The following is a 19705-nucleotide window of genomic DNA, read 5'->3' as shown; positions in this document are numbered from 1 at the left end:
TCCTTCTTAGAATTTTTCTTACTGCTGAAAGAACATTTAAAAAAAGAAAAAAGAGATTTCAGGAGCTGATCAATCCTTCTAGGAAAATGTCATTTAATAGAGTCACCCTATTTCTAACAACCACACATGCAAACTTTTTTTTTTTTTTAACTGAATTAAAAAATACTTCCTCATGCAGTGCAGTTGGAGAAATTGGCAAGCAGTCTACGTTTAAATGGAATACAAGTACTGTCTTTTCTTCCTTTGGATTCTCTCAGCCCAGCTGTAGTGGCTTCCTCCCTCCGCTGGCTCAGCTCCTTGTGCCAGGTGGAGTCTGGGTCTACAGCTATTTACATCAGAGATTTAATTCTGCTCTTCCTGCAAAATTTCATGGTCTCTTGCTTCACTATATTCAAATATTTATGCTCAAGAATAGAAATGTTTATTGTGGAGACAGTAATAATATGAAAAAGCCCCAAATAAGTATATCTATTTTCTATCTTAAAAGGATTAATAGAAAATCTGACTGAAAAACAGAAGATGGTACATCATCATGATATTGAGAGATACGTATCACTTGGCTGCTACCCACGGCGGTGGCTTGTACTGGAATTAGTCATGTCTAGAGCTTCATTAGGAGGTTTGTGGCTAAGGCACTCGGAAACTGTCTGTGAAGTCTCAAAGGCTGATATCCTCTCACCAGGTCGCTTCAGTGGTATTCACTTTGCACTTGGGTACATGATAGTTCTTTGACACTTGTGGCTTTTCTTTGAAGCTAGTTTTTTCCCTATTGGGTCCTAGAAGAAGAGTAAAGAAGAGTAAGCAACAAAAGGCATGTGACACCTCTGGCAAAAATGACCAGGCAGTTTCAGCTCAATTAACATGTGAGTTGTCATAATTTCTACTTTGGTTTATCTTGTGCAGTTATCTCTGTTACAAACCTCTGCCCAAAGGTAGTTCTGCACACTAATGGTGATAAATGCCTGTTTTTGTAACTCCCATGTTGTACCACGTGAGAAAAATCAAAAGGTCTCACCCATATGCTTTTGTTGGCTTTCTTGTGAGGCAGTGAATAACTTCAGGAAGCTTGAGTGCGCATGCGTCCTCTACTGAGATTTGCTTGCATGCCCTCTCTGTAATGCATGGAAGCATGTAACTTGGTGCAGTCAATCAGTCACACAGAAACATAACGGCTTTCCCTGTCCTCTCAGCTACCACCCAGCTCGCTCTAACAAGAGCTAGAACTTGTCAAGTACCTGTATCAAGATGCTTTGACTCATCTGACTTCCTGACTCACCTAAACTAATCTCTCTCATTGCATATGAATGTAATAAATCCTTTTTAAAAAACAAACAAAAAGTATAAAGTAACATCTGAACTATTATCTTCCCATATATTTTTGCTACACAGCTATTTAGGCTATTATTCCTCCAGTTCTCCATGTTCTTAAAACCAGTACCAAGTTTCCACAGAAGACTTGTATATGACTGTTTCTTGCTGCAAGCTCTGAACGAGTTGTAAACACACAAAAAAAAGTTTTCAAATGCAGAAAACGGATACCCACCACTAAGGAGGAGGAAAGAGAAGATGCATCTTCAAAATAATATACTATCATAATTCCTCTTCTATTATAAAATTAAAGGAAAAAATAGTGGAATTGTATTGATCATGTTTTAACTCCCCTCTTCCACTCACACCGGTCTGTAAGCTGTGTCCTACACACTTTTTCCAGTTTCATGCTGCTAAAGCTGGGATTTCCATGCCAACCACAAGAAACACAGGACCGAGGCACCTGAGAAGATGATCTTTCAGCTTCATGTCTCTCCTCATCAGCTAATAACACCATTTCTAAGTGTTTGTATAAGTCAATATTTAGTCACAGCTCTTCGTATTATTAATTAGTTCTCACTAAAATCAGAGTCCATATAACTTAAGTCTTGGTTTTGTCCTTCTCACCACAGATGATTATTACTTTGTTTTTTTTTTGTTATTGAAACCTTTCTGAATTTTGAGTGCAATAAGGAAGATGCCCATGCTCATAAAATTTAAGCGTAATGAAGATCAGTCCATTGGTAACAGAGCACTTGCAGGAAAAGGAAATTAAAATGGTAGAGCCATGAATGGTACAGTCTATGAAGATAGGGATTTTAAAATATGACATATATATATTAGTTCACTTAAACATAAAAACACGAGCATGTTTATTTGTGTTTTGTACTTGAGAGAAATCCAGTGACATAAAAATGACAGGAAGAAATCAAAAGTGTTTCAGTATTACTCAAAGGAGTATACGAATCAGAAGTTTCTTGACTTGCATATTGATAGGCTCAAATGAGTTGCAAAATGAGCTCTAAAAGACATGGCTGAATGGGTCTCTGAGATGCTGATTTCTTCTCCAGCAACTTCCTCAAATAGTTATTCAAAACTTTAGAAAAGATTTGACCAAAAATGTTTTTAAAAACATAAATTATAGATGAGTTTGGGGGAAAATGATGAAAGAAGCAACACAAAACGTGATGAAGAATTACCAGGTAAACTTTATGGAATGCAATAGTGCTGCAGTGCAGCACTAAACAAAATCTTTCTGGAACTTTTGCTAATAAAAGTAGTCTATAGTAGTATCTTTTACTTTCTATAAAACACTTCAATTGATGTCATACATGGTTTAAATTAGAATAGCGGCAGGTACTGAGTGGATTGAAACTACATGACTGATAGTCTCAAAATGTTATTGTGAATAGGAAGTGTTTCTAGAAAGGTTTGGTCAAGTCTAGTTCTTACCAACTCTGCTTGCTTTTAAGGACTGATGTGATCCTTAGATTTATGAGTAGAAGAATTCCAGGTAGATCAATAGAACCTACCCTTGCTCTATATTTGACACGAGATGCCTTTATAACACATTCTAGTTAGGCTAGTATGGATATTACAGGAAATTTGCCGGGGGATGATTAAAAAAGTAGAAAACTGTTTGTAGTGCAACCCAGGGAGAACATACTTGAAGAGTCAAGCAGAAGGACGGGAGTTGAATAGGTCACAGATCATGAGCTTCTCCCAAGGAAAAGGGAATTAAGTTGGGGGGGGGGGGGGGGAACACACTTATTTCTGATTTAGAAACATATAGCATGACAGTAGAAGCCAAGCCATTTCACACTTAGTGTAGATTTATAACTGGGAGGATAAAACATGAGAACAGTTACCAAGAATTGAGATGTATTCTCATCAATCATCCAAAATATACTAGAAAACTTATCCGGGATGTGCTGTTTTACTGGCTTTTATCTATGGATTTATGACAACTGTATTTAATGTATGTGAAATAGAGCATTTTGAGCAAAAGTGAACTGTCAGTTTGAGAAAGATGATAAAGAGTGACATGGGCAGAGAGATGTGAAGGGGGAGTTTGGAAGGAGACTTCCAGCTGCTAAGAGGGAAGGAGGAAAAAGAGAGTGAGGATTTAAAGGACAGTAGAGAGCTGACATCTCACCAGTAGGCTCCTGCAGGATAAAAGCTAGTTAGGAGGCAGCTCTGACAGCGTCAGAAGGCAGACAAAGCCATGGGACTGGCTGAAGGGGGAGTCCTGTGGCAATGCTTGAAGAGTGCTTTCCTTCCTCCCAGCTTGGGTGCAAACTCCAGCTGCTAACAATCCCATTTACTTCTCTGTTTCTCCAGAAGAGATGTGTTAGGCTCCTCAAAATATAGGAACTGGAAGTATAATTTTATGGATGTCTTCTAAATCATGAAGATTAAAATTAGCTCAGCTTCTACAGGGGAAAAAAAAATCCAAGAGAAAATCAAACAAAGCCATTTACAAGGCATGGAATATTTTAGTCAGTCAACAATACTTGGTGATTCTCTCTTTTTTTTCCTCTTCTCTCTTTTTTTTTTTTTTTTTTTTTTTTCCCCCTGCTGTTATAGGCCCAAGTCCACTGCCTGCTTGAACACTCGCTTTGTGGTTGAAGTTTCCCTACCACTAAAGGGGTAATTCACAGAGGGTTTTATGTTTGAAGCTAATAGGACCTAATCATCCATGTTGTAAATCTCAGATAGAAAGTGAAAGTTATCCCACATAAGTATAGCAATTCTCAGCCTCTGAGCTCAGGACTAGTCCTGGCTTTATTCTGATACTTAACCATATAATTACGTACTTCATGACAACACTGTTTCCAGTCTCAACTCCTTCATCTGAATCCTTCGTAATCTGTGTCTGTTATTTATTCCACAAATTTAAATGTTTTGACATAAATTACACATTCATCTCTCAGAAGATTAATTCTCTCTTTTATTTGCCAGGTTTTGCTGGAAAAGAATTGAAAATCACCTTCAGAATAGATATTCCAGTCTTGTCTTTGTGTTTTTCATTGTTTTAGGCTGTATGGTAGGGGATATCAGGTGTTTTCTTGTTGGTGTTTTTTTTTATATATATAAAAAGTCTAAAGAACATTCAGTATTTTAATGTGAATTAGCTTGTCATTTGAATAGAAACTTCTCTGTTGCATGTATTCAGACTACAAAAGCCACTGTTTCCATAAAAAGTCATCTGTTCCTCTTGTTTCCCTTCCAAAACATTTTTAGTAGACAAAACTACAGAACACAGAAATTAAAATTAAATGGAAAAAATAAAAAATAAAAAATAAAAATATTTAGGGACAAATTGAAAACTGTGCTAATAATGTGAACACTGGGTTAATTCAGCTTGTTAGAGAACTGCTGAAGTCATTTATGTGCCTGTAACTTTGGATGTATGCCAGCACCCTGTGTTAAGCCAAATCATATGAGTATCCAGTCAATGAAGGACTTAAAAACTTAAGTTCTTTACTGTGCTTGGAACAAATCTGGGTTTATTTAAGTAAGAGGCCGATTCCCTGTTGTTACCTTGCCTTTGGACATTGCTAAAAAATCCGAATGCACTTTTATTTTTCTGACGACACAATGTGTGCAGACTTTCAAAAGCTTTTCTGAGGCCTGGATGCATTGAATGAAATGGCTTGAAAGAATTAATAATCATAGAATATTACGAGTTGGAAGGGACCCACAAGGATCACTGAGTCCAATTCCTGGCACTTCTGCTAAAACATATGTCTGGATAACCAGATCAGTGTCTGGAAGCATATAGGTTTGGGGGAAAGTCTTGATAGCCAAAGCGGTTTTAGCTAAATTGTTGTAATAACAATTGGTGTTATGATTTCAAAATCCTGCTGTTTTATTGAAAACTGGTGTCAGTGAGGACTTAGGAAAATCCCGCCAGTGATCATTTAGCATAATGAAAACAACTCGTGCTGACAGTGGGAAATGTCTTAGGTTGACTGATGTAGATGCCTTTAATGTTAATGAGAGGAGCTGTTTTCAGTGGCATCATTTGTGTTGATGTTCTGCAGGACTCTTTTAGCAAAGTTTATACCTGTGTCTCTCTGAAAACTTGAGCCCAGAGTTCATGTATTGCTTATTGTTTCCTTCTGATGCAAGGCATGTCTGGGGCTCTGCTATACTTGTTTCAGGGCTGGTGACACAATTCAGGGAGAAAACCTGCTGAGCCTGTCAGGCTGGCCAAGATTTTGGGCCATACTGGCCTAACATGCTTCGTCCGCTATTTGAAAAATGTAATTGGAGGTTTTAACTGGGTTCCTGAAGCCTCTCTGTCTAGAGAAAAACTCTGTAAGTCAACAACTCCCATAGCTTGATCAAATGTGAGGGTTTTTTTTTCTTATTGGTTTGTCTGAAGAAAGCTTGGTGTAGAGCACTAAAAAAACATCCTGGAGATGGAGATTCAGAGCTTTTAGCACTTTTTAAACTTAATTTAAAGATAGTTGAAGTATGATATGAGTCTTTGGGTTAATTCCTCTGTCAGAGGTAGAGACAGAAGAAAAACAACACATGATGATGTTCTGGATTCCATGTTACTGAATTGGATTTTCAGACACTTGAATCCTGATTAGTTGTCTGTATCAATGGAAATGAAAAGTGACTTGGAACCAGTGACTACCTAAAGGTATTCATGTGGTCCCCAGTTTTGGTTTTGTGGAAATGTAAGTACATATAGCTGTTAGTTCTGCTGTTTAATATTAATTTTGTGTATGCAAAAATGGGATGATGAGCTCTTATTTGAATGGATTTGTTGTGACCATACACCCTGCCAGTTTGGGGTTCATCATTAGGAAACCTAAGCCAGAATGGTGGTTCTTGTTTTCATTCTTATGACTAATGAAACCCAGGAGGTAAGGGTTTGGTGAACAGTAAAGCCTTCCTCTTCTCCCTTGCCAAAGCAACTCACAATGAAATTGTTTGGGTTTCTTTGTGTGTGTTTGTTTGTTTGTTTGTTTTTCTCCCCCAGAAATAAATGACTTGAGAGAAAATAGTTGCAGTTTTCTACTTTTTTTTTTCTTTCTTGTCAAAATGGTACATAGTATCATAAATCATGTATTGTAATCTAACAACATTAATGAAGAAAAATGTCTCAATGTCATTACTGATACAAGGTGCTTCACACAAAGGGTCCAGCACATCAAAATAGGAGGAAAAAAAAGCAAAGCTCAGAGATGTTTTTTGTGGGGGAATGAGGGACAGCTATCCAATTCCTTGTCTGTATGTGAATCACTTACACTGTTACCAATATCCCATGTTATCAGTACTTAAGAGCCTATAAATATTTCCAGGAGCAGACCTACTTGAGAAGCAAGTGTTAGGCCCTGTGCCAAATGGATCCTGGAGTAGTTCCCCAAAATAGAACAAGTTTCAGGGTGAAGGGGAACAAGGTGAATGTTACCAGCACTTGAAATAGTCAGGGTGCCGTAGTCTCGTGAAGACTGAGGAGGCAGCTCGTGAGCAGCTTGGCTGTTAGCACAGGGCGGCTGTGGTAGGGAGGTGGAGGCTGCTTGGAGTCCCACCTGTCACTGAGCCCCAGGTCAAGCTCTTGCTCTAAGGCACTCTGTTGTCGAAATTATGCTTGTTGTTGACTGAGAGGGAGCTAAGGGAGGTTTGGCTGGGGGAGACCCACCGTGCTTACCCATTACTGTCTCAGGTAGATTAAGGTTTAAATTATCCAGGATACATCTGGGAGCTGCACAGAGTAACTTAGGGCCTGGGATTTCAATTACCAAGAACACCACACACCAAAAAAAAAATAGCTTTTTTTATTTTTTAGGACAAAATGAAAAGGTCTAGAAGTCTTGGAGCTTGAGCAATAATTTCAAAGTGTGCAATGATAAATTCTTTATCTCTTTAATGATGTTCTCCAGTTCCCAGAAAAGCTGGTGTTTTGGAGGGCAGGGATTTATCATTTAGTATAGCAGTGTCAGGAGAACTTTTGCATTTTTTCCAGTTCTGCAGTAATTTGTCACCTTCTTTAGGTGACAAGTGTCCATAGGGTTAACAGGTTCAGTAACTTTGTTGAACATCAGTCATTTAAGAATGACTATTTTAAAACAAGCACTTTTTGAGGTCTTCTTTAAAGTAAGTTAGAGTCTTTGGGGAATAAAAGCAATGCCCAAATCTCTAGAAGTAATTGCCACAGATGAAAAGATTTAAGAGCAGCATTTCCAATGGCATTTAGATTCCTAAAATAAAATACACGCAGGCGCGAAAAATCTCTTGGCTCTTTTTAAAACTCAAAGTTCTGCAGTGAGCACGCTACACTGCCTCTAAATAAATATTTGGTGAGTGACTGAATGTTAACTACTCAGCACTGGTATCGCTGCAATGTTGCAAAAATTCTCAATCACATCTTCCCATCTCTTTTTGGACGTTTATCCAGCATGCAGTGCTTTTTGGGAGGGAGAGCCTCATGTTTATGAGGCTGTCTCTCACACGGGAGGAGCAACTCCTGTGTGAAGACAGCTGTTTCACGGGCATAGGAGGTAATGAGTATGAAAAACATTGCTACAAAGTTTGGCTTTTAAAATCCAGCGAGAGGAATGTTTTCCCTTCCCATCTGAATGTTACTGTTGTTTTTGTTGGCTCTGGGTAAAACTTGTCTCTGGTGATCCCTCAGTCATGCTTCCTTCGAAGAGCTACTGTCGAGGAGCAGCAAGCGGCTGCAGAGCTCTGCTGCCTGACACGAGGGCTGGCAGCTGGTGGGGGGTGGTGGGACAAAGTAAATGGGTTAAAATTGAGTAGGAGGTGGTGATTACTGGTATATCTGTATGGTGCCTATCTTCCAGAAGCACTGGGTTAGAATTTCTGTAAATGAAGGCTGTATCTGCCTCATACTTTATTTTCATTGAATTGAACTACTACTGCCTTATGTATCAAAAAGCATGCAGTAAAGTTCTGTATTTCCAGATTTTACTCTCTCCTCTTTGGTGGTTTTTTTTTTTTTTTCCTTTGCTTGTTTTTGGGTGTTGGTTGGTTTTAGTTTTCTTTCTGGTTGTTTTTTTAGTATGCTGGAGTCTAACATGTACCCAAAGGTTTTAAGGTTTGGGGTTGTTGCCCTGGCTGCATTGGAGTTGTTTGCACTCTAAATAATGTATTTAGCCTTCAGTCTTTACAGGTCAATAAGGAAATGTAACTGAAGCGCCAACAAAAAATGTAACTGTGAATCAGTATTTCTAAATAATATGCTATTGAAGGTCAGGGGAAAAACCCAAAATAAAAGCTTTCTTCATTTAGCAAGCTGGATTGGTTTCTTAGTTGAGCTTTCCCAAAATTTCATAATGATAATTCCCAGTACCAAGACAGGAGTGTTTCTCTGTTCCTGTTCATCATCAGTTTTCTTTTCCAGCTGGTCCTATTACAAACCATCACTTTCTTTGTTTTACCACCTTTGCTTGGAATCAGTTTGAGACATCCTCAGTATGTAATTTTGAAAAACTCTGAAAGATAAGCTGAGTAATTTTAAGCCTTTTAATATTTACAGGTACATTCCCTACATTTTGGCCATCGTGTCTTTTCTTCACGGGAGTGTGATGACTGAAACGCCTGGAATGTGTCTGTAAGTAATCAATGCCTCAAAATCCCTGAGCTTATCAGTGAGCCTTGCTCAAAGGTGTGCTCCTGGTATTCAGAAGCTTTGAGATACATCTGCATGTGTTCTCTCAAAATAGCACTTTGCACTAGCAGTTACGGTATTGCCTGTAGTGCATTGCTTTCTGCGTAGGGCAACAGGGGTGAATGCTGTTATAAATTGTTGGTGGTTCTATTTATTTTTTTTTCTCGATCTTCTTTCTAGTATTAAACTACACAAAAGGCAAAGAAATCTTTAAGAAAGTCCACGTTTGCTAGCTGAGCTCCTGCTCACCACTGATAATTGGTTGGTGCTGCTGTGTGCAGAAAGGGCCCAGCTCCTGACCGTGCAGGAAGTACAGCTACACAGAGATGCAGCTGTGGGCCAGCAATCATGAAAGAAAGTGTAAATGAGCATAAGTGACTGGTGACTAAGAAACACTATTTCTTTGCACCCCAGCTCAGGCATTTTTGTTATATCTCTATCTTAGTAGTCTCCACCTTTTGCCATGGACCTTTGTGTTTTATCCAGTTTACAATTACCACTTTTTCCCATTCAGAAGGTTAATATTTATTTTTTTTGTCTCATTTGCTATCACATATAATAAGTGTTCTGTGCCTGTAACTTATTCTGGTATGAGTAAGTGAGGAATCTCTTCTATTTTCTTCAAAGGATCAGATGTGTTGCAATAACAGGACTCTCCTTTCTCCCCTCCCCTTTCCCATAAGATAATTGTTTGTTATTACAGGCCTCAACTTTTTGTTGTCATACTTTCTGGTGGTGTTGAGGAGCCAGAAAAAGAAAGAAAATGACCAGGGATTACTAATGAATCTGAAACACTTCAACCTCTCAAGTTGTTTTTAATTTTAATAATAATGCCTCCCTTGTAAGGAATGGAGTGTCCATGTATTCTTTTGACTGCCCTGGAGCATTAATTGCTGAACAATCTTGAATGTCTGTATGTTTTACCAACACTCTTCTAGTAAATACAGGTGCCAGTAGCATGCATGCATAATACAGAGTCCAAGAAGTGCTTTCCCTTGGTGGCTGATAGCTATGCGCATTCAAATTGGCACACGCACTGATTTGGATGGTTGATTACATACATATGTATATCCTGAGAAGACGCCATGTAGCATAACTGGTCCTAAATCAGTGGTGTGTTTCAGAATAAAGGGCAGTAATCAGGAGCTTGCCTGCTTCTTGTTTGGGTGATGTGGTGTTCCTGCCTTGGTACACCAGAAGGATGAGTCGAGCTCCAGTGGCCTAGTCCCTGCCGTATGCAGATTTTCTAATTTCTCAGTGCAGTTTGACCTGAGGGTAAATCATGAAACTTGCTAACACAACACGATTTTATTTTTGTAAGTCTTCCATTTGTTTTCTTCCTAGAGTCTAGTCCAAAAGTAGTTGACATAAACTGGTCCCTGTTGACTTGAGGGACACTTTGAGAACGAGCCACTGTTATCCTGGCAGATGGTAACAAGTCATTTCCAATGCCTCTCATCTGAAAATGGCTCTTAGGAAATCAAGAACTTTCTATTCCTATATCATTTCTACAATAATTCACACGGGAGCAACGTGGGGCACTTCCTATAATTTCCAAAAAGGGGGGGGGGGCAAAATAACTGCTTATATTTTCACTGACCACAGAGAAATCTGTGGATCTAGAAAGCACATCTAGATGAATTGTTACATTGATTCCCCTGTAAACCTTCACGGGGCGGGGAAAACAGAAGCTAACCATATTTTCTGAGTACTTTTTCTCCTTCTGTGAACTTTCTTCTGAGTGATGCCTATTTGTTATAAGTTAGCTGTAAAATGTAGCAAATATGAGATAAAATCTAAGGAGTAATACAGGAGTATGAAACAGAAAGAGCCCATACAATGATGATAGTAATTGAGAGGGCAAGCTGTGTTTACTGGCTTGAACCAAAGCTGTTTGAGGTTTCTCTTGGCTTTCCTGGAAGTTGTCATCTCCTGCAGATTAAATATGGCATCTCTCTGAAGTAATTTCATTCCCAGTGTGGCTCTTATGGAAACTTCCAAGAGTCTAAGTACAGAGCAAGTCCACCTTACGGTGGACACTACTGTTAATAAATAGTGGCAGTAAAGAAGATTAAAGCAGTAATGAGGTATGTTTGAAAATAAACTCTTGTGATTCTCTCTGCTGTTCTCCATCAAGGCAAAAGCTTCCTGCCTCTTTCTGTAGGAGCCATGAGCCAGGATTGTTGCAGAATGGGTTGAGTAGAGTGACAATGCTATTAAATATATTTGATCTTTCCCTCCTTGAGTAGTCCTGGGAAAGGGAGGGAATTAACAAGTCAAGTAAGCTCCAGAAGGCAGGACATTTGTTTGCCTTGTGGTCAAAGCGAGGAGCTCAGCTGCCAGAAACAATAGTACAGACAGCTTGGGGAACTGACATTGTGATGGAGCTGCAAGAACAGCTCGGTCTCGCTCACTTTACTTTAGTGACTCATCAGCAAGGTTCTGGTTTTGCTGGACACAACTCTACCCTGAAAGCCCACCAGCCTCTCTCCACAGAGGAGCACAGGTGGTGCTCAGAGGTGAATGCTATGATTGTGAAAGCACTTTCAGACCTCACTGGTCTGCAGAGTTTTAGGCTGTTAATCAACTACACTATATCCATGTGGACAGAGCCAACAAGAGCTAGAGCAATGGGCTGGACCTGAAATATTTGAAATTTACTGAGCGGTTTAGATTTAGCCAGTTTAAATGCTTTTCTTGTCTGATTTTTGAAGGCAAGTTGTTTATCCAAGTGAAGTGCTCTAAGATACAGCAAGGAGCATTGACATCAGCAGAGATCAATGAAGGACGAAGAAGTCTATTTAATCTAGGAAATGAGTGACTTGGCTCTTTGATCCTGTTGCATTCTTTTATTCCCAGAAGGTTAAATTTAGTCCTGCATACACAAATTCTGTTTAACTAAGTTTACTTAGGATTTAAATATTTGTGGGTTTCTTTTGTTTAGGTTCTCTTGTACAACAAGAAGGAGAAAAAAAAACTGTTACCACGTAATTAGGCTGTTGCTGTGTAAGCATGTGTAGCTCTTTTCAGACCTGAGAACAGCATATGCAAATTCAAACCCAAATGCATTTCTTTAAACACTCATATGGTATGAAAGAGAAAAACCTCTGACCTATTGTACACAAAGCAGCTTATGATACGGCCCAGGGAAATTGCTCAAATTTGAATAACTGAGGAATAAATCTAGTTTGGCTCATTTTGCCTGCAGTACTTCCATTTCCCAGCAGTACGGGAAGCCTCGCAGAGCTCAGTGCAAAGGTGTGCCTTTGGGTTGGAGATGGGCAAGTGTAAGTGAGGGTAGCTGCTCTGGTGTAACACAAGAAAAGAGAATCCGTGGTTTCGTTTTCCTGTTGACCCTAACTCCAGCAACCTGTAGCGAGTGCTAGCAGGAGCTGAGCTTTAGCGCTCCTTGCCGCGCAGCCCTACCTCCCTGTGTTTCCAACAACCACCAGATTTTGGAAAATTTAGGCTGCGGAACACCCCCGTCGCCCAGAAAACGAACTCGAGAAGCGAGGCAGAAGCAGAAATCCCAAGCTGCGAGTCCCAAATGCGGTGCCCCGGCCCCCAGGGGCTGCTCCGCACCGTGCGGGCAGCGGCACCGCGCAGCCCGGGGCTGGCGGGGGCGTTTTGTCGGTACCAAAAAATCCTTTATTTTTTTTTGTTGTGTGTATTTTTTTATTTTTTTTAAGGGTGGTGGGAGTCCCCTTTTTATCGCAGGTGCGGCGGCGGCGGCCCCCGGCCGGCCGGGAGGCGCTGGGAATTACGGGGCTCAGCCCGCCTTATTATGGGCAGGGAAATAAGGCGAGCTGGAAGAGCCGGAAAGTAAAAGGGTTTTGGGGAGGGGGGTCCCGGGGCCGGTGTGTGAGGGGGTGTCCCGGCACCGGAGGAGGGGCGGGGAGGGGCGGAGGGGGTCCCGCTGACCCCAGGGCCGGGGGCGGGGAGGCCGGGGCTCGTCGGCAGCGCCTTGCCGGCCCCATGGGCGGGCGGGGCCGAGCCGTGCCGGGCCGGGGCCGTGCCGGAGGGGCCGGCCCTGCCCCTGCCCCCGCGGCCGGCGGCGGCCCAAGGTTTAAAGTGAGAACTTTCTGCGGGCGGCGCCGAGCCGCGCAGCCCCGACACCGCCACCCGGCCGCTGCTGTCCGCCGCCGTCGTTGCTTTCTCCCACTCTCCCCCCCCCCCCCATCCCCCGGGCGGGCCGTACAATCCTCGGCAGTGTCCTGAGACTGTACGCCCGCCTCGGGGGCGAGCCGGTGCTCCGAGCCGAGCCGTGCTGAGCCGTGCCGAGCCCCGCGGGCAGGTGCTGAGCCCGCCCCGGCCCGAGAGGCGGCGCAGGAGCCGGCCGCCACCGCCGCGATGACAGCTGACAAGGAGAAGAAAAGGTGAGGGGCGGCGGGAGGGGGGGTCCCCGGGGCTGGAAAAGGGGCTGGGGGCCGGCGGAGAGGCGCTCGGCTCCTCCGGGCTCCTCTGCAAGGGGAGCGGCGGTGCCCGTCCCGCTGCCACCTCCCCGGGGCCGGCCGCCACCCGGAGCGATGTCCCCGGTCCCGTCCCTGTCCCCGTCCCCATCCCCGGGCAGGTGCACCTGGAGGGGCTGAAGGCAGGCTGATCCCCCTCCCGGGCTGCCGCTGAGTTTCATAGCGGAGGACGAAGTGTTTCGAGGGAAGCATCCCGAGCCCGGCGTGCCGGGGGGCTGCAAAGGCCTGGCTGCGGGGGGACCGTGGGCACGGGAATAAATCTCTAATAAACGCCGGCTCCTCCTGGCTGCAGCCCCCCGGGTGCCCGGGGAGGTCCCCCCGGCTGCCGGCCGCTTTTCCCGGTGTCCGGTGCGGGCTGCGGAGCGGGGAGGCAGGCGATGCCTTGTGCCGGAGCGGGTTTCCCGAAGGGAGCAAAAGCGGCTCGGAGGACCGGAGTCCTGCCGGAGAATCCCCCTCTGCCGGCCCCGGAGGCTGGACATCGAGCTCCAGCCGCGATCCCTGCCGTAGGAGGTGCAGGTGGAGAGTTAGGAAAGTAAACACGGCGTGGGGATGAGCGAGGGCGCTGATATTGGTGAGGAGTAAGCAGGGGAATAAAGGTCCGCGAAGTCTCACAACAGGGTGTTTATTCGGGCTGCTCTGTACAACCGGCAGGCACAGGGCTGCCCCTGTTGCTGGCTCAGGTTGCTCTTCTTTTCTGACTGGGGATTGTGTTCATAAAAGATGTGATTTACCGAGTAAGAATTTTATCTTGTTGTTTGTCATGTGTACTTTCCAGTTGATGATGCAGTAAACACTGGCTTTGGTTTGTAGAATAGCTGCTTTTTTATTGAGTCACCCTGTGACTACGGAGTAGGGGAGCTATCGTCGTACATCCCATACATTTCCCATGTAGCCAGTCCCTGTCTGTCAAACACTGTTAGAGAAACACCTCGAGTGTATTTTGTTCCAGGCGTCAGGCTTGTGCTCAGGGTATAAAACGTGGGTACATTACCTCGTTTGTGGAGGTCTTTTGTTGGAGAGAGTAAACAATCATAGTGCACTAAGATGCGCTCCTGAGAACGTGCTGTAGGAGTTTATGGGAACTAGAAGAATGAAATAGTGTACGTACAGGGAATACACGGCTCCATGCATTTATCCTATCGCCTCATTTTATGAGAAATTCTTAATCTCTTCGGGTTTAACCTCTTATGTTCAAACGCAGTAAGGGAATGAGTGTAATCTTTCAGTGCAGCACACTGAAGTGCCCTGTAGAGCTACTCTTAAGATACGCCATAGGAACTTCACAGAACTAGAAACTTGGAGCGTTCGAATGCTAATCACAGCTCTGTCCTCAATTTCACGTAAATATTGTGACATCCCACTGGCAGTTTTCTGTCTCTCACAGAAGTAGGCTAATAGTTGTTATCTGGCTCATGGGATTGTTGTGTAAATTGATGTTTGTGAAAGAACTGGGAGAGTATCACATGGGTGATTGAAGATAGCACGCTCAGCGCCTCCCTGGCCGTGCGAACATGTACCTCGCTACTGGAGTACTCCGTAGCCTACTGAAGCAAGAGTATATATTTTTTCTTAATTTTCCAGTACTATTACAGAATAGATTTATTGCCTTGAGTTCAATAGTTGTTTTATTATTTGCTTGATTTCTATCCAGATGTACAGCTGGGATCTCTAACCTGACTTGCTAATAGCGTTTATAAATCAATTTCAGGGAGAAAAGGTGGTGGGGGTAATCTGGTTTACCAGATTTGCAGGCAACTCTGGAACATATGTTTGGAAGAGCAGTTCTCTTACTATTAAGCAGATGCTCTGTGGAAGATAATCTTTGATTCTTTTAATGGTCCATTTAAGTTGAAGAGCATCCTCAGGTTTTTGTTTGAAGCTCTGTCTGTCAGTGGAAAAGAGCAGTTACTTTCTCTGGAAAAAACGTAGCACATTTATGGTCATTTCTTTCTTTTAAAGTTAGTGGGAGGTACTGAGTTGAGATTAATGTGATTATTGTTTTTAATCAACAAAAATGTTACCATCTACATAGTCTTAATAACAAAGTCTGATGTTTCTTTCAATGTCAGTAATTAAAAACTGAGAAATGGATGAGTAATAAAAGGGTAAAACTCATTTTGATAAAATAATAAAAGTGGGGAAAATAATCTGTATTTATGATCATGTGCAGCACAATAACAATTTGTAAATAGGTCCCATGGGGACAGCCTTCTAGTATATCTTTTTTTTTTTTTTTTTCTTCAATTATTCAGTATTTTTGTTAATTTTATTTGAGGGAAGTTGTTATTTTGTTAGGAATGGATGGTTTGTTAAAGGGACTGTTCTGGAAAGACAACAGCTTATGTTTGAGAGAAGTTTGAAAGCAGTCTCAGGGTGAATCAGGTACCACTGCGTAGAATACATAATTTCATTTGGGCTTTGTAGCTGTGTTGTTTGTGGGGTTTATGTTTGTTTTCTAGTAGCATGAGAAATAAGCCAGTTTTGCAGCTTAGTGAGATTCTGTAATAGTGGTTCCCTTATAACTACAAAGTACTGTTTTGGCCCCAGAGTTCGGGAAAAAAAAAAAAAGTGTCTAGTTTCGTGATCCAAAGGCTGTAATGTTATATAAATTTGTTTAACTTCTTATCCAGAGAGTAAACAAATGAGATTCCTCCCAGTTATTGACTAGATAACTAACTGCTTTCAGTTACTCTTTCATATTTGGCATTATTATTTGCTGAGCCCCTCCAATGAGACACTTTGTGCCTGAATTTCCACTTACCTTTACTTCAGGAGAGTGATTCTGAAGTCACTCCTGGCTGTTCCTCCTCAGGATGAGGAAACGGGCCTGACAGCACCGCTCTCCAGAGCTCAGGTAGTCACTTGCTCCTAATGGATGCATTCAGATGCCAGGAAATGTAAATGTCTCAATATGCCAAGGTGTTAAACTGTAGATTTCAGGAAATGTACGCTCCCAGCTTTATGCCACCCAGCATGCTTTCTATTTTAAGGTGTGCCACTATTGTCAGTTATATTGCCTCTTATCTGTTGTGATGACGATTAGGTCACCCACTTGCCACTGTATTTTTGTCCTTATATTCCTGTAAACCTCACTTTATGTGCTTCAGATGATGGTGCTTTGAACGCTTTGCTCATAGATTTGTTACATAGATTACTTGACCTCATCCAAAATTTTTTCAAGTTTTATTATTGCTCAACATTTCTCTGTGCATAGCCCATATATTTAATTCACTCCTGGTTGCTTCAGCATTAACATCTGCCCAACAATTTTTCTTACTGGAGTTTCCAAAAGGAAATATCATCTCCTGAATTCCTGATGAGCAATGTATTTATGATATGTTAACAAGAAGTTTGGACTTCAGCACCAAATATGCAGATGTTTCATAGCATACAGGTCTTCTTCAGTGACTGGGGCCACTCAATCAATACTCATCAGTTTAACTGCAGAGTGACTGTACGTCTGCTACTGTGTCTGGATGGGACCTTCTGACCCACATGGCCTCTAAGCACATTGTATGATATTGGTCTATGTTGTGGAACAATTTGGGAAGCTGGAAACACTTGCAGCTGGTGTATTTTCTGTCCAGAGACTAGTTACCAGGTCTGAAGAACCCAGCATATTCCTCTTGTTCTAATTCAAAACTCAGTGATTTTTAAATTATTCTCTCTGGAAGGAGGTAAAGTGAAGAGTAGTAGGCACCTGAGCTGGAGATTCTTCCAGTAGGCCTACTGTGACAATTACGAGTGCTTGAGAAGAAGTTTTTATAGAAAAGTTACTGACAATGACATCACCAATACTTTGAGAAGTCTTGAGCGTGACATTTGATTTTGTCCCTCCTGCTTTCTGCATTAACCACCCTTTCTGTATTTCTACAGATGTGGAAAGGGCTTTTCTACCACAGGGTGGCCAAAGGGCACAGGAGTGAGGAATGATAGGCTGCACATGGGTACATCCCCTTCTGCCAGCAGTGGCACATAGCAGAGGTTGGGCTGAGCTCTGACTTGGGTGCCCGGGCCTACTTCAAAAAACTTGACTTGAGCTGCCCAGCTGCTGTGGCTTCACATCCATGGAGCTGAAGTGTTTGAGCTTAATGAGGGCTTGATGGCTTTCACTGTGAGAGTGGTGTGCAATGTGAGTGCTTCCTGGTGTGTGCAATCCTCCCAAAGGTATCTGGGCTCCTGAGAATTCGTATGTTGTGCTGATGCCACACGGGCCATATCTGTTCCTGGGAAGTGCTTACCCCAAGAACAAGTTTATCTATGATTGCTGTATATGATATAGCATCTTGTGTTGTCATCTCCTTTTTACTTCATCTTAAGATGGTTTTTGTATTCTATCACATTTATCCTGTTTGACTCATTGGGGATATCTTGCTTATTGGTGGTACTTCACTGATAGAAGTTTTGGAATTATGCTGCTAATTTAAGAGTTCCATCAAGAGTATTAAAAATGGGTCTCTCTGCTTTTCTATAATGTATTTTACTATGATGGATTCATAAACACTAGGTATTTTTGTTTTCAGGCTCCAGGTAGATGTGGTGGGGATAGAAAGGTTCCATTGCTTAAATCTTTGCCAAAATTTACCTATCTGCAGCCAAGTATAGAATCACATTCTCTAAAAGTCAACTTTCACATCTTCAAGAGCTTTGTAGAAAAAAATGTGTGTTTTTTGTTGTGTTGTTGTTTTTTTTGTGATGATTCTGAATTTTAAAATCATTTGTTATAATGGGAGGCAGTCTTGTGCATGTGAGACAGCCAACATTGGCAGCAGGACAAGGGCAGTAAACTCATTTGCAAAGAAGAAGAGGCCTTAATAAAAACAATAACAGTTGGCATTCTGACATCGTGTCAAATTTCAGAGTAGCTTTTCCAAAAAAGCACTGGTTAAATGTGCTGTACAAAGAGTATTTTCTATACAAAGAGTTAAATACTGTACTGGGATATATTAAGTGAAATCTGTTACTCTACTTGGGCAGTGATACATATGCTTTAGTTTTAAATGCAAAAAAAAAAAAGCATTAGAGTAAGCAAATAAACAAAGAACAGGTTGAATTTAAATAATTTGGATATGTGGAAAGCTTTTATTCCTCTAAAGCTATATGTGAAATCCAATGATCCTATTCTCTTAATTACACCAATATTCATAGTGCCGTGTATACATATCCTAGTAGTTATAAATTCTTTTACTCCTAGCAGCTGGAACAGTGGCAGAACCTTTCTTTTAAATTAGGCAGAACTGCAAGTATGGTTATTGTGAAGCTGGTAATTTTATTTTATTTTTTCTCCCCTCATTTTTCAGTCTTGTGTTCTATTTGCTTAAAAGGCAATATAATAGTTAACTACTCAGGGTAAAAGCTTGACTGCCTATATAAGAAATAACTGCCTTCTTGGATTTACAGGGCTACTTTTCATGGGGTCTCTTTCTGAAGTAACTTAAGTAGGAAACTATTTTACTGTGCATTTAGAAAGTAGTTTAATGAAGTACAGTAGGCCAATTGGCTGATAAATAAGTAATGTTCCAAAGTAACTCTCATTTAATTACGCTTTTTACTTCTTGAGCTCAAATCTAATTATGATTTTGTTTTTTTCCTCTGTGACTTTATTTAGCTCTAGAAAATTTAGCTGAAACAAAATCTGTCATAATATATTTTGATTAAATGTGCATATTTAGCTCTTAAAACAGTTAGACTTGTAATTTAATTTACTTTACTGCTATTATGAGGAGTTTGCAGTAGGATAAAGTATCCATTATGCTTCTCTGTCCAGTGCATTACATGACACAGCAAATATTAAATATTCTATTCTATAGAAACTCATCAAATGTTTTGCCAGGCAAAAGCAAAGTTGCTTTAGTTGAATTTTTATGTCTGATCTTCAGTCAAAGAGGTGCCCTGGTCTTGACCCTTCCTCTGTGCATGAATATGTGGAATCAGCAGTTTTCTTTGATTAGGGAAATGTTTAGGGTGTTGCCTCCAAAAAGATTGTCTGAAAAATTCAGAAACTTTACAAATGGTTTATGTTAGCCTGTGGGTGTGCAATTAATACTGGCTTATTGCAGATTTATGAATGTTATGTGCAGAAGTTATGAATAAGTTATCTGAGCAGAAGGAAAAAGTATACATATTTTTTTATTTCTGCTTCCAAGTGGGACAAAAACAGGATAATAGAGGGCCTTTAGCATTTTTTTTCATTCTTAATACAAAGTTAAAAATATTTCTATTTTTATGTTTGCATTAGATAGCGATCTGCTTTCAAGCAAAGAAACATTTAAAACAT

The 19705-nt window shown here is 41.4% G+C and overlaps 1 protein-coding gene across 3 annotated transcripts in view; it reads left to right on the top strand.

Moving 5' to 3' along the window:
- The window catches only part of EPAS1 (endothelial PAS domain protein 1), a 117402-nt gene that overhangs the window by 24710 nt on the left and 72987 nt on the right, over window positions 1–19705 (top strand). Inside the window, exon 2 of one of the 3 annotated variants that reach the window (XM_038177629.2) lies at window positions 8828–8902. In XM_038177629.2, the coding sequence (XP_038033557.1) occupies window positions 8828–8902 (75 nt within the window). Of the gene's footprint in view, window positions 1–8827; window positions 8903–12995; window positions 13336–14924; window positions 14984–19705 lie in introns of those variants that run through there. The other 2 variants (XM_072035727.1, XM_072035725.1) reach the window with 2 other exon arrangements.

Source organism: Anas platyrhynchos, chromosome 3 (assembly GCF_047663525.1).
Source record: "Anas platyrhynchos isolate ZD024472 breed Pekin duck chromosome 3, IASCAAS_PekinDuck_T2T, whole genome shotgun sequence".
NCBI lineage: Eukaryota > Metazoa > Chordata > Aves > Anseriformes > Anatidae > Anas > Anas platyrhynchos.
This window is presented reverse-complemented; position numbering and strand designations above follow the sequence as displayed.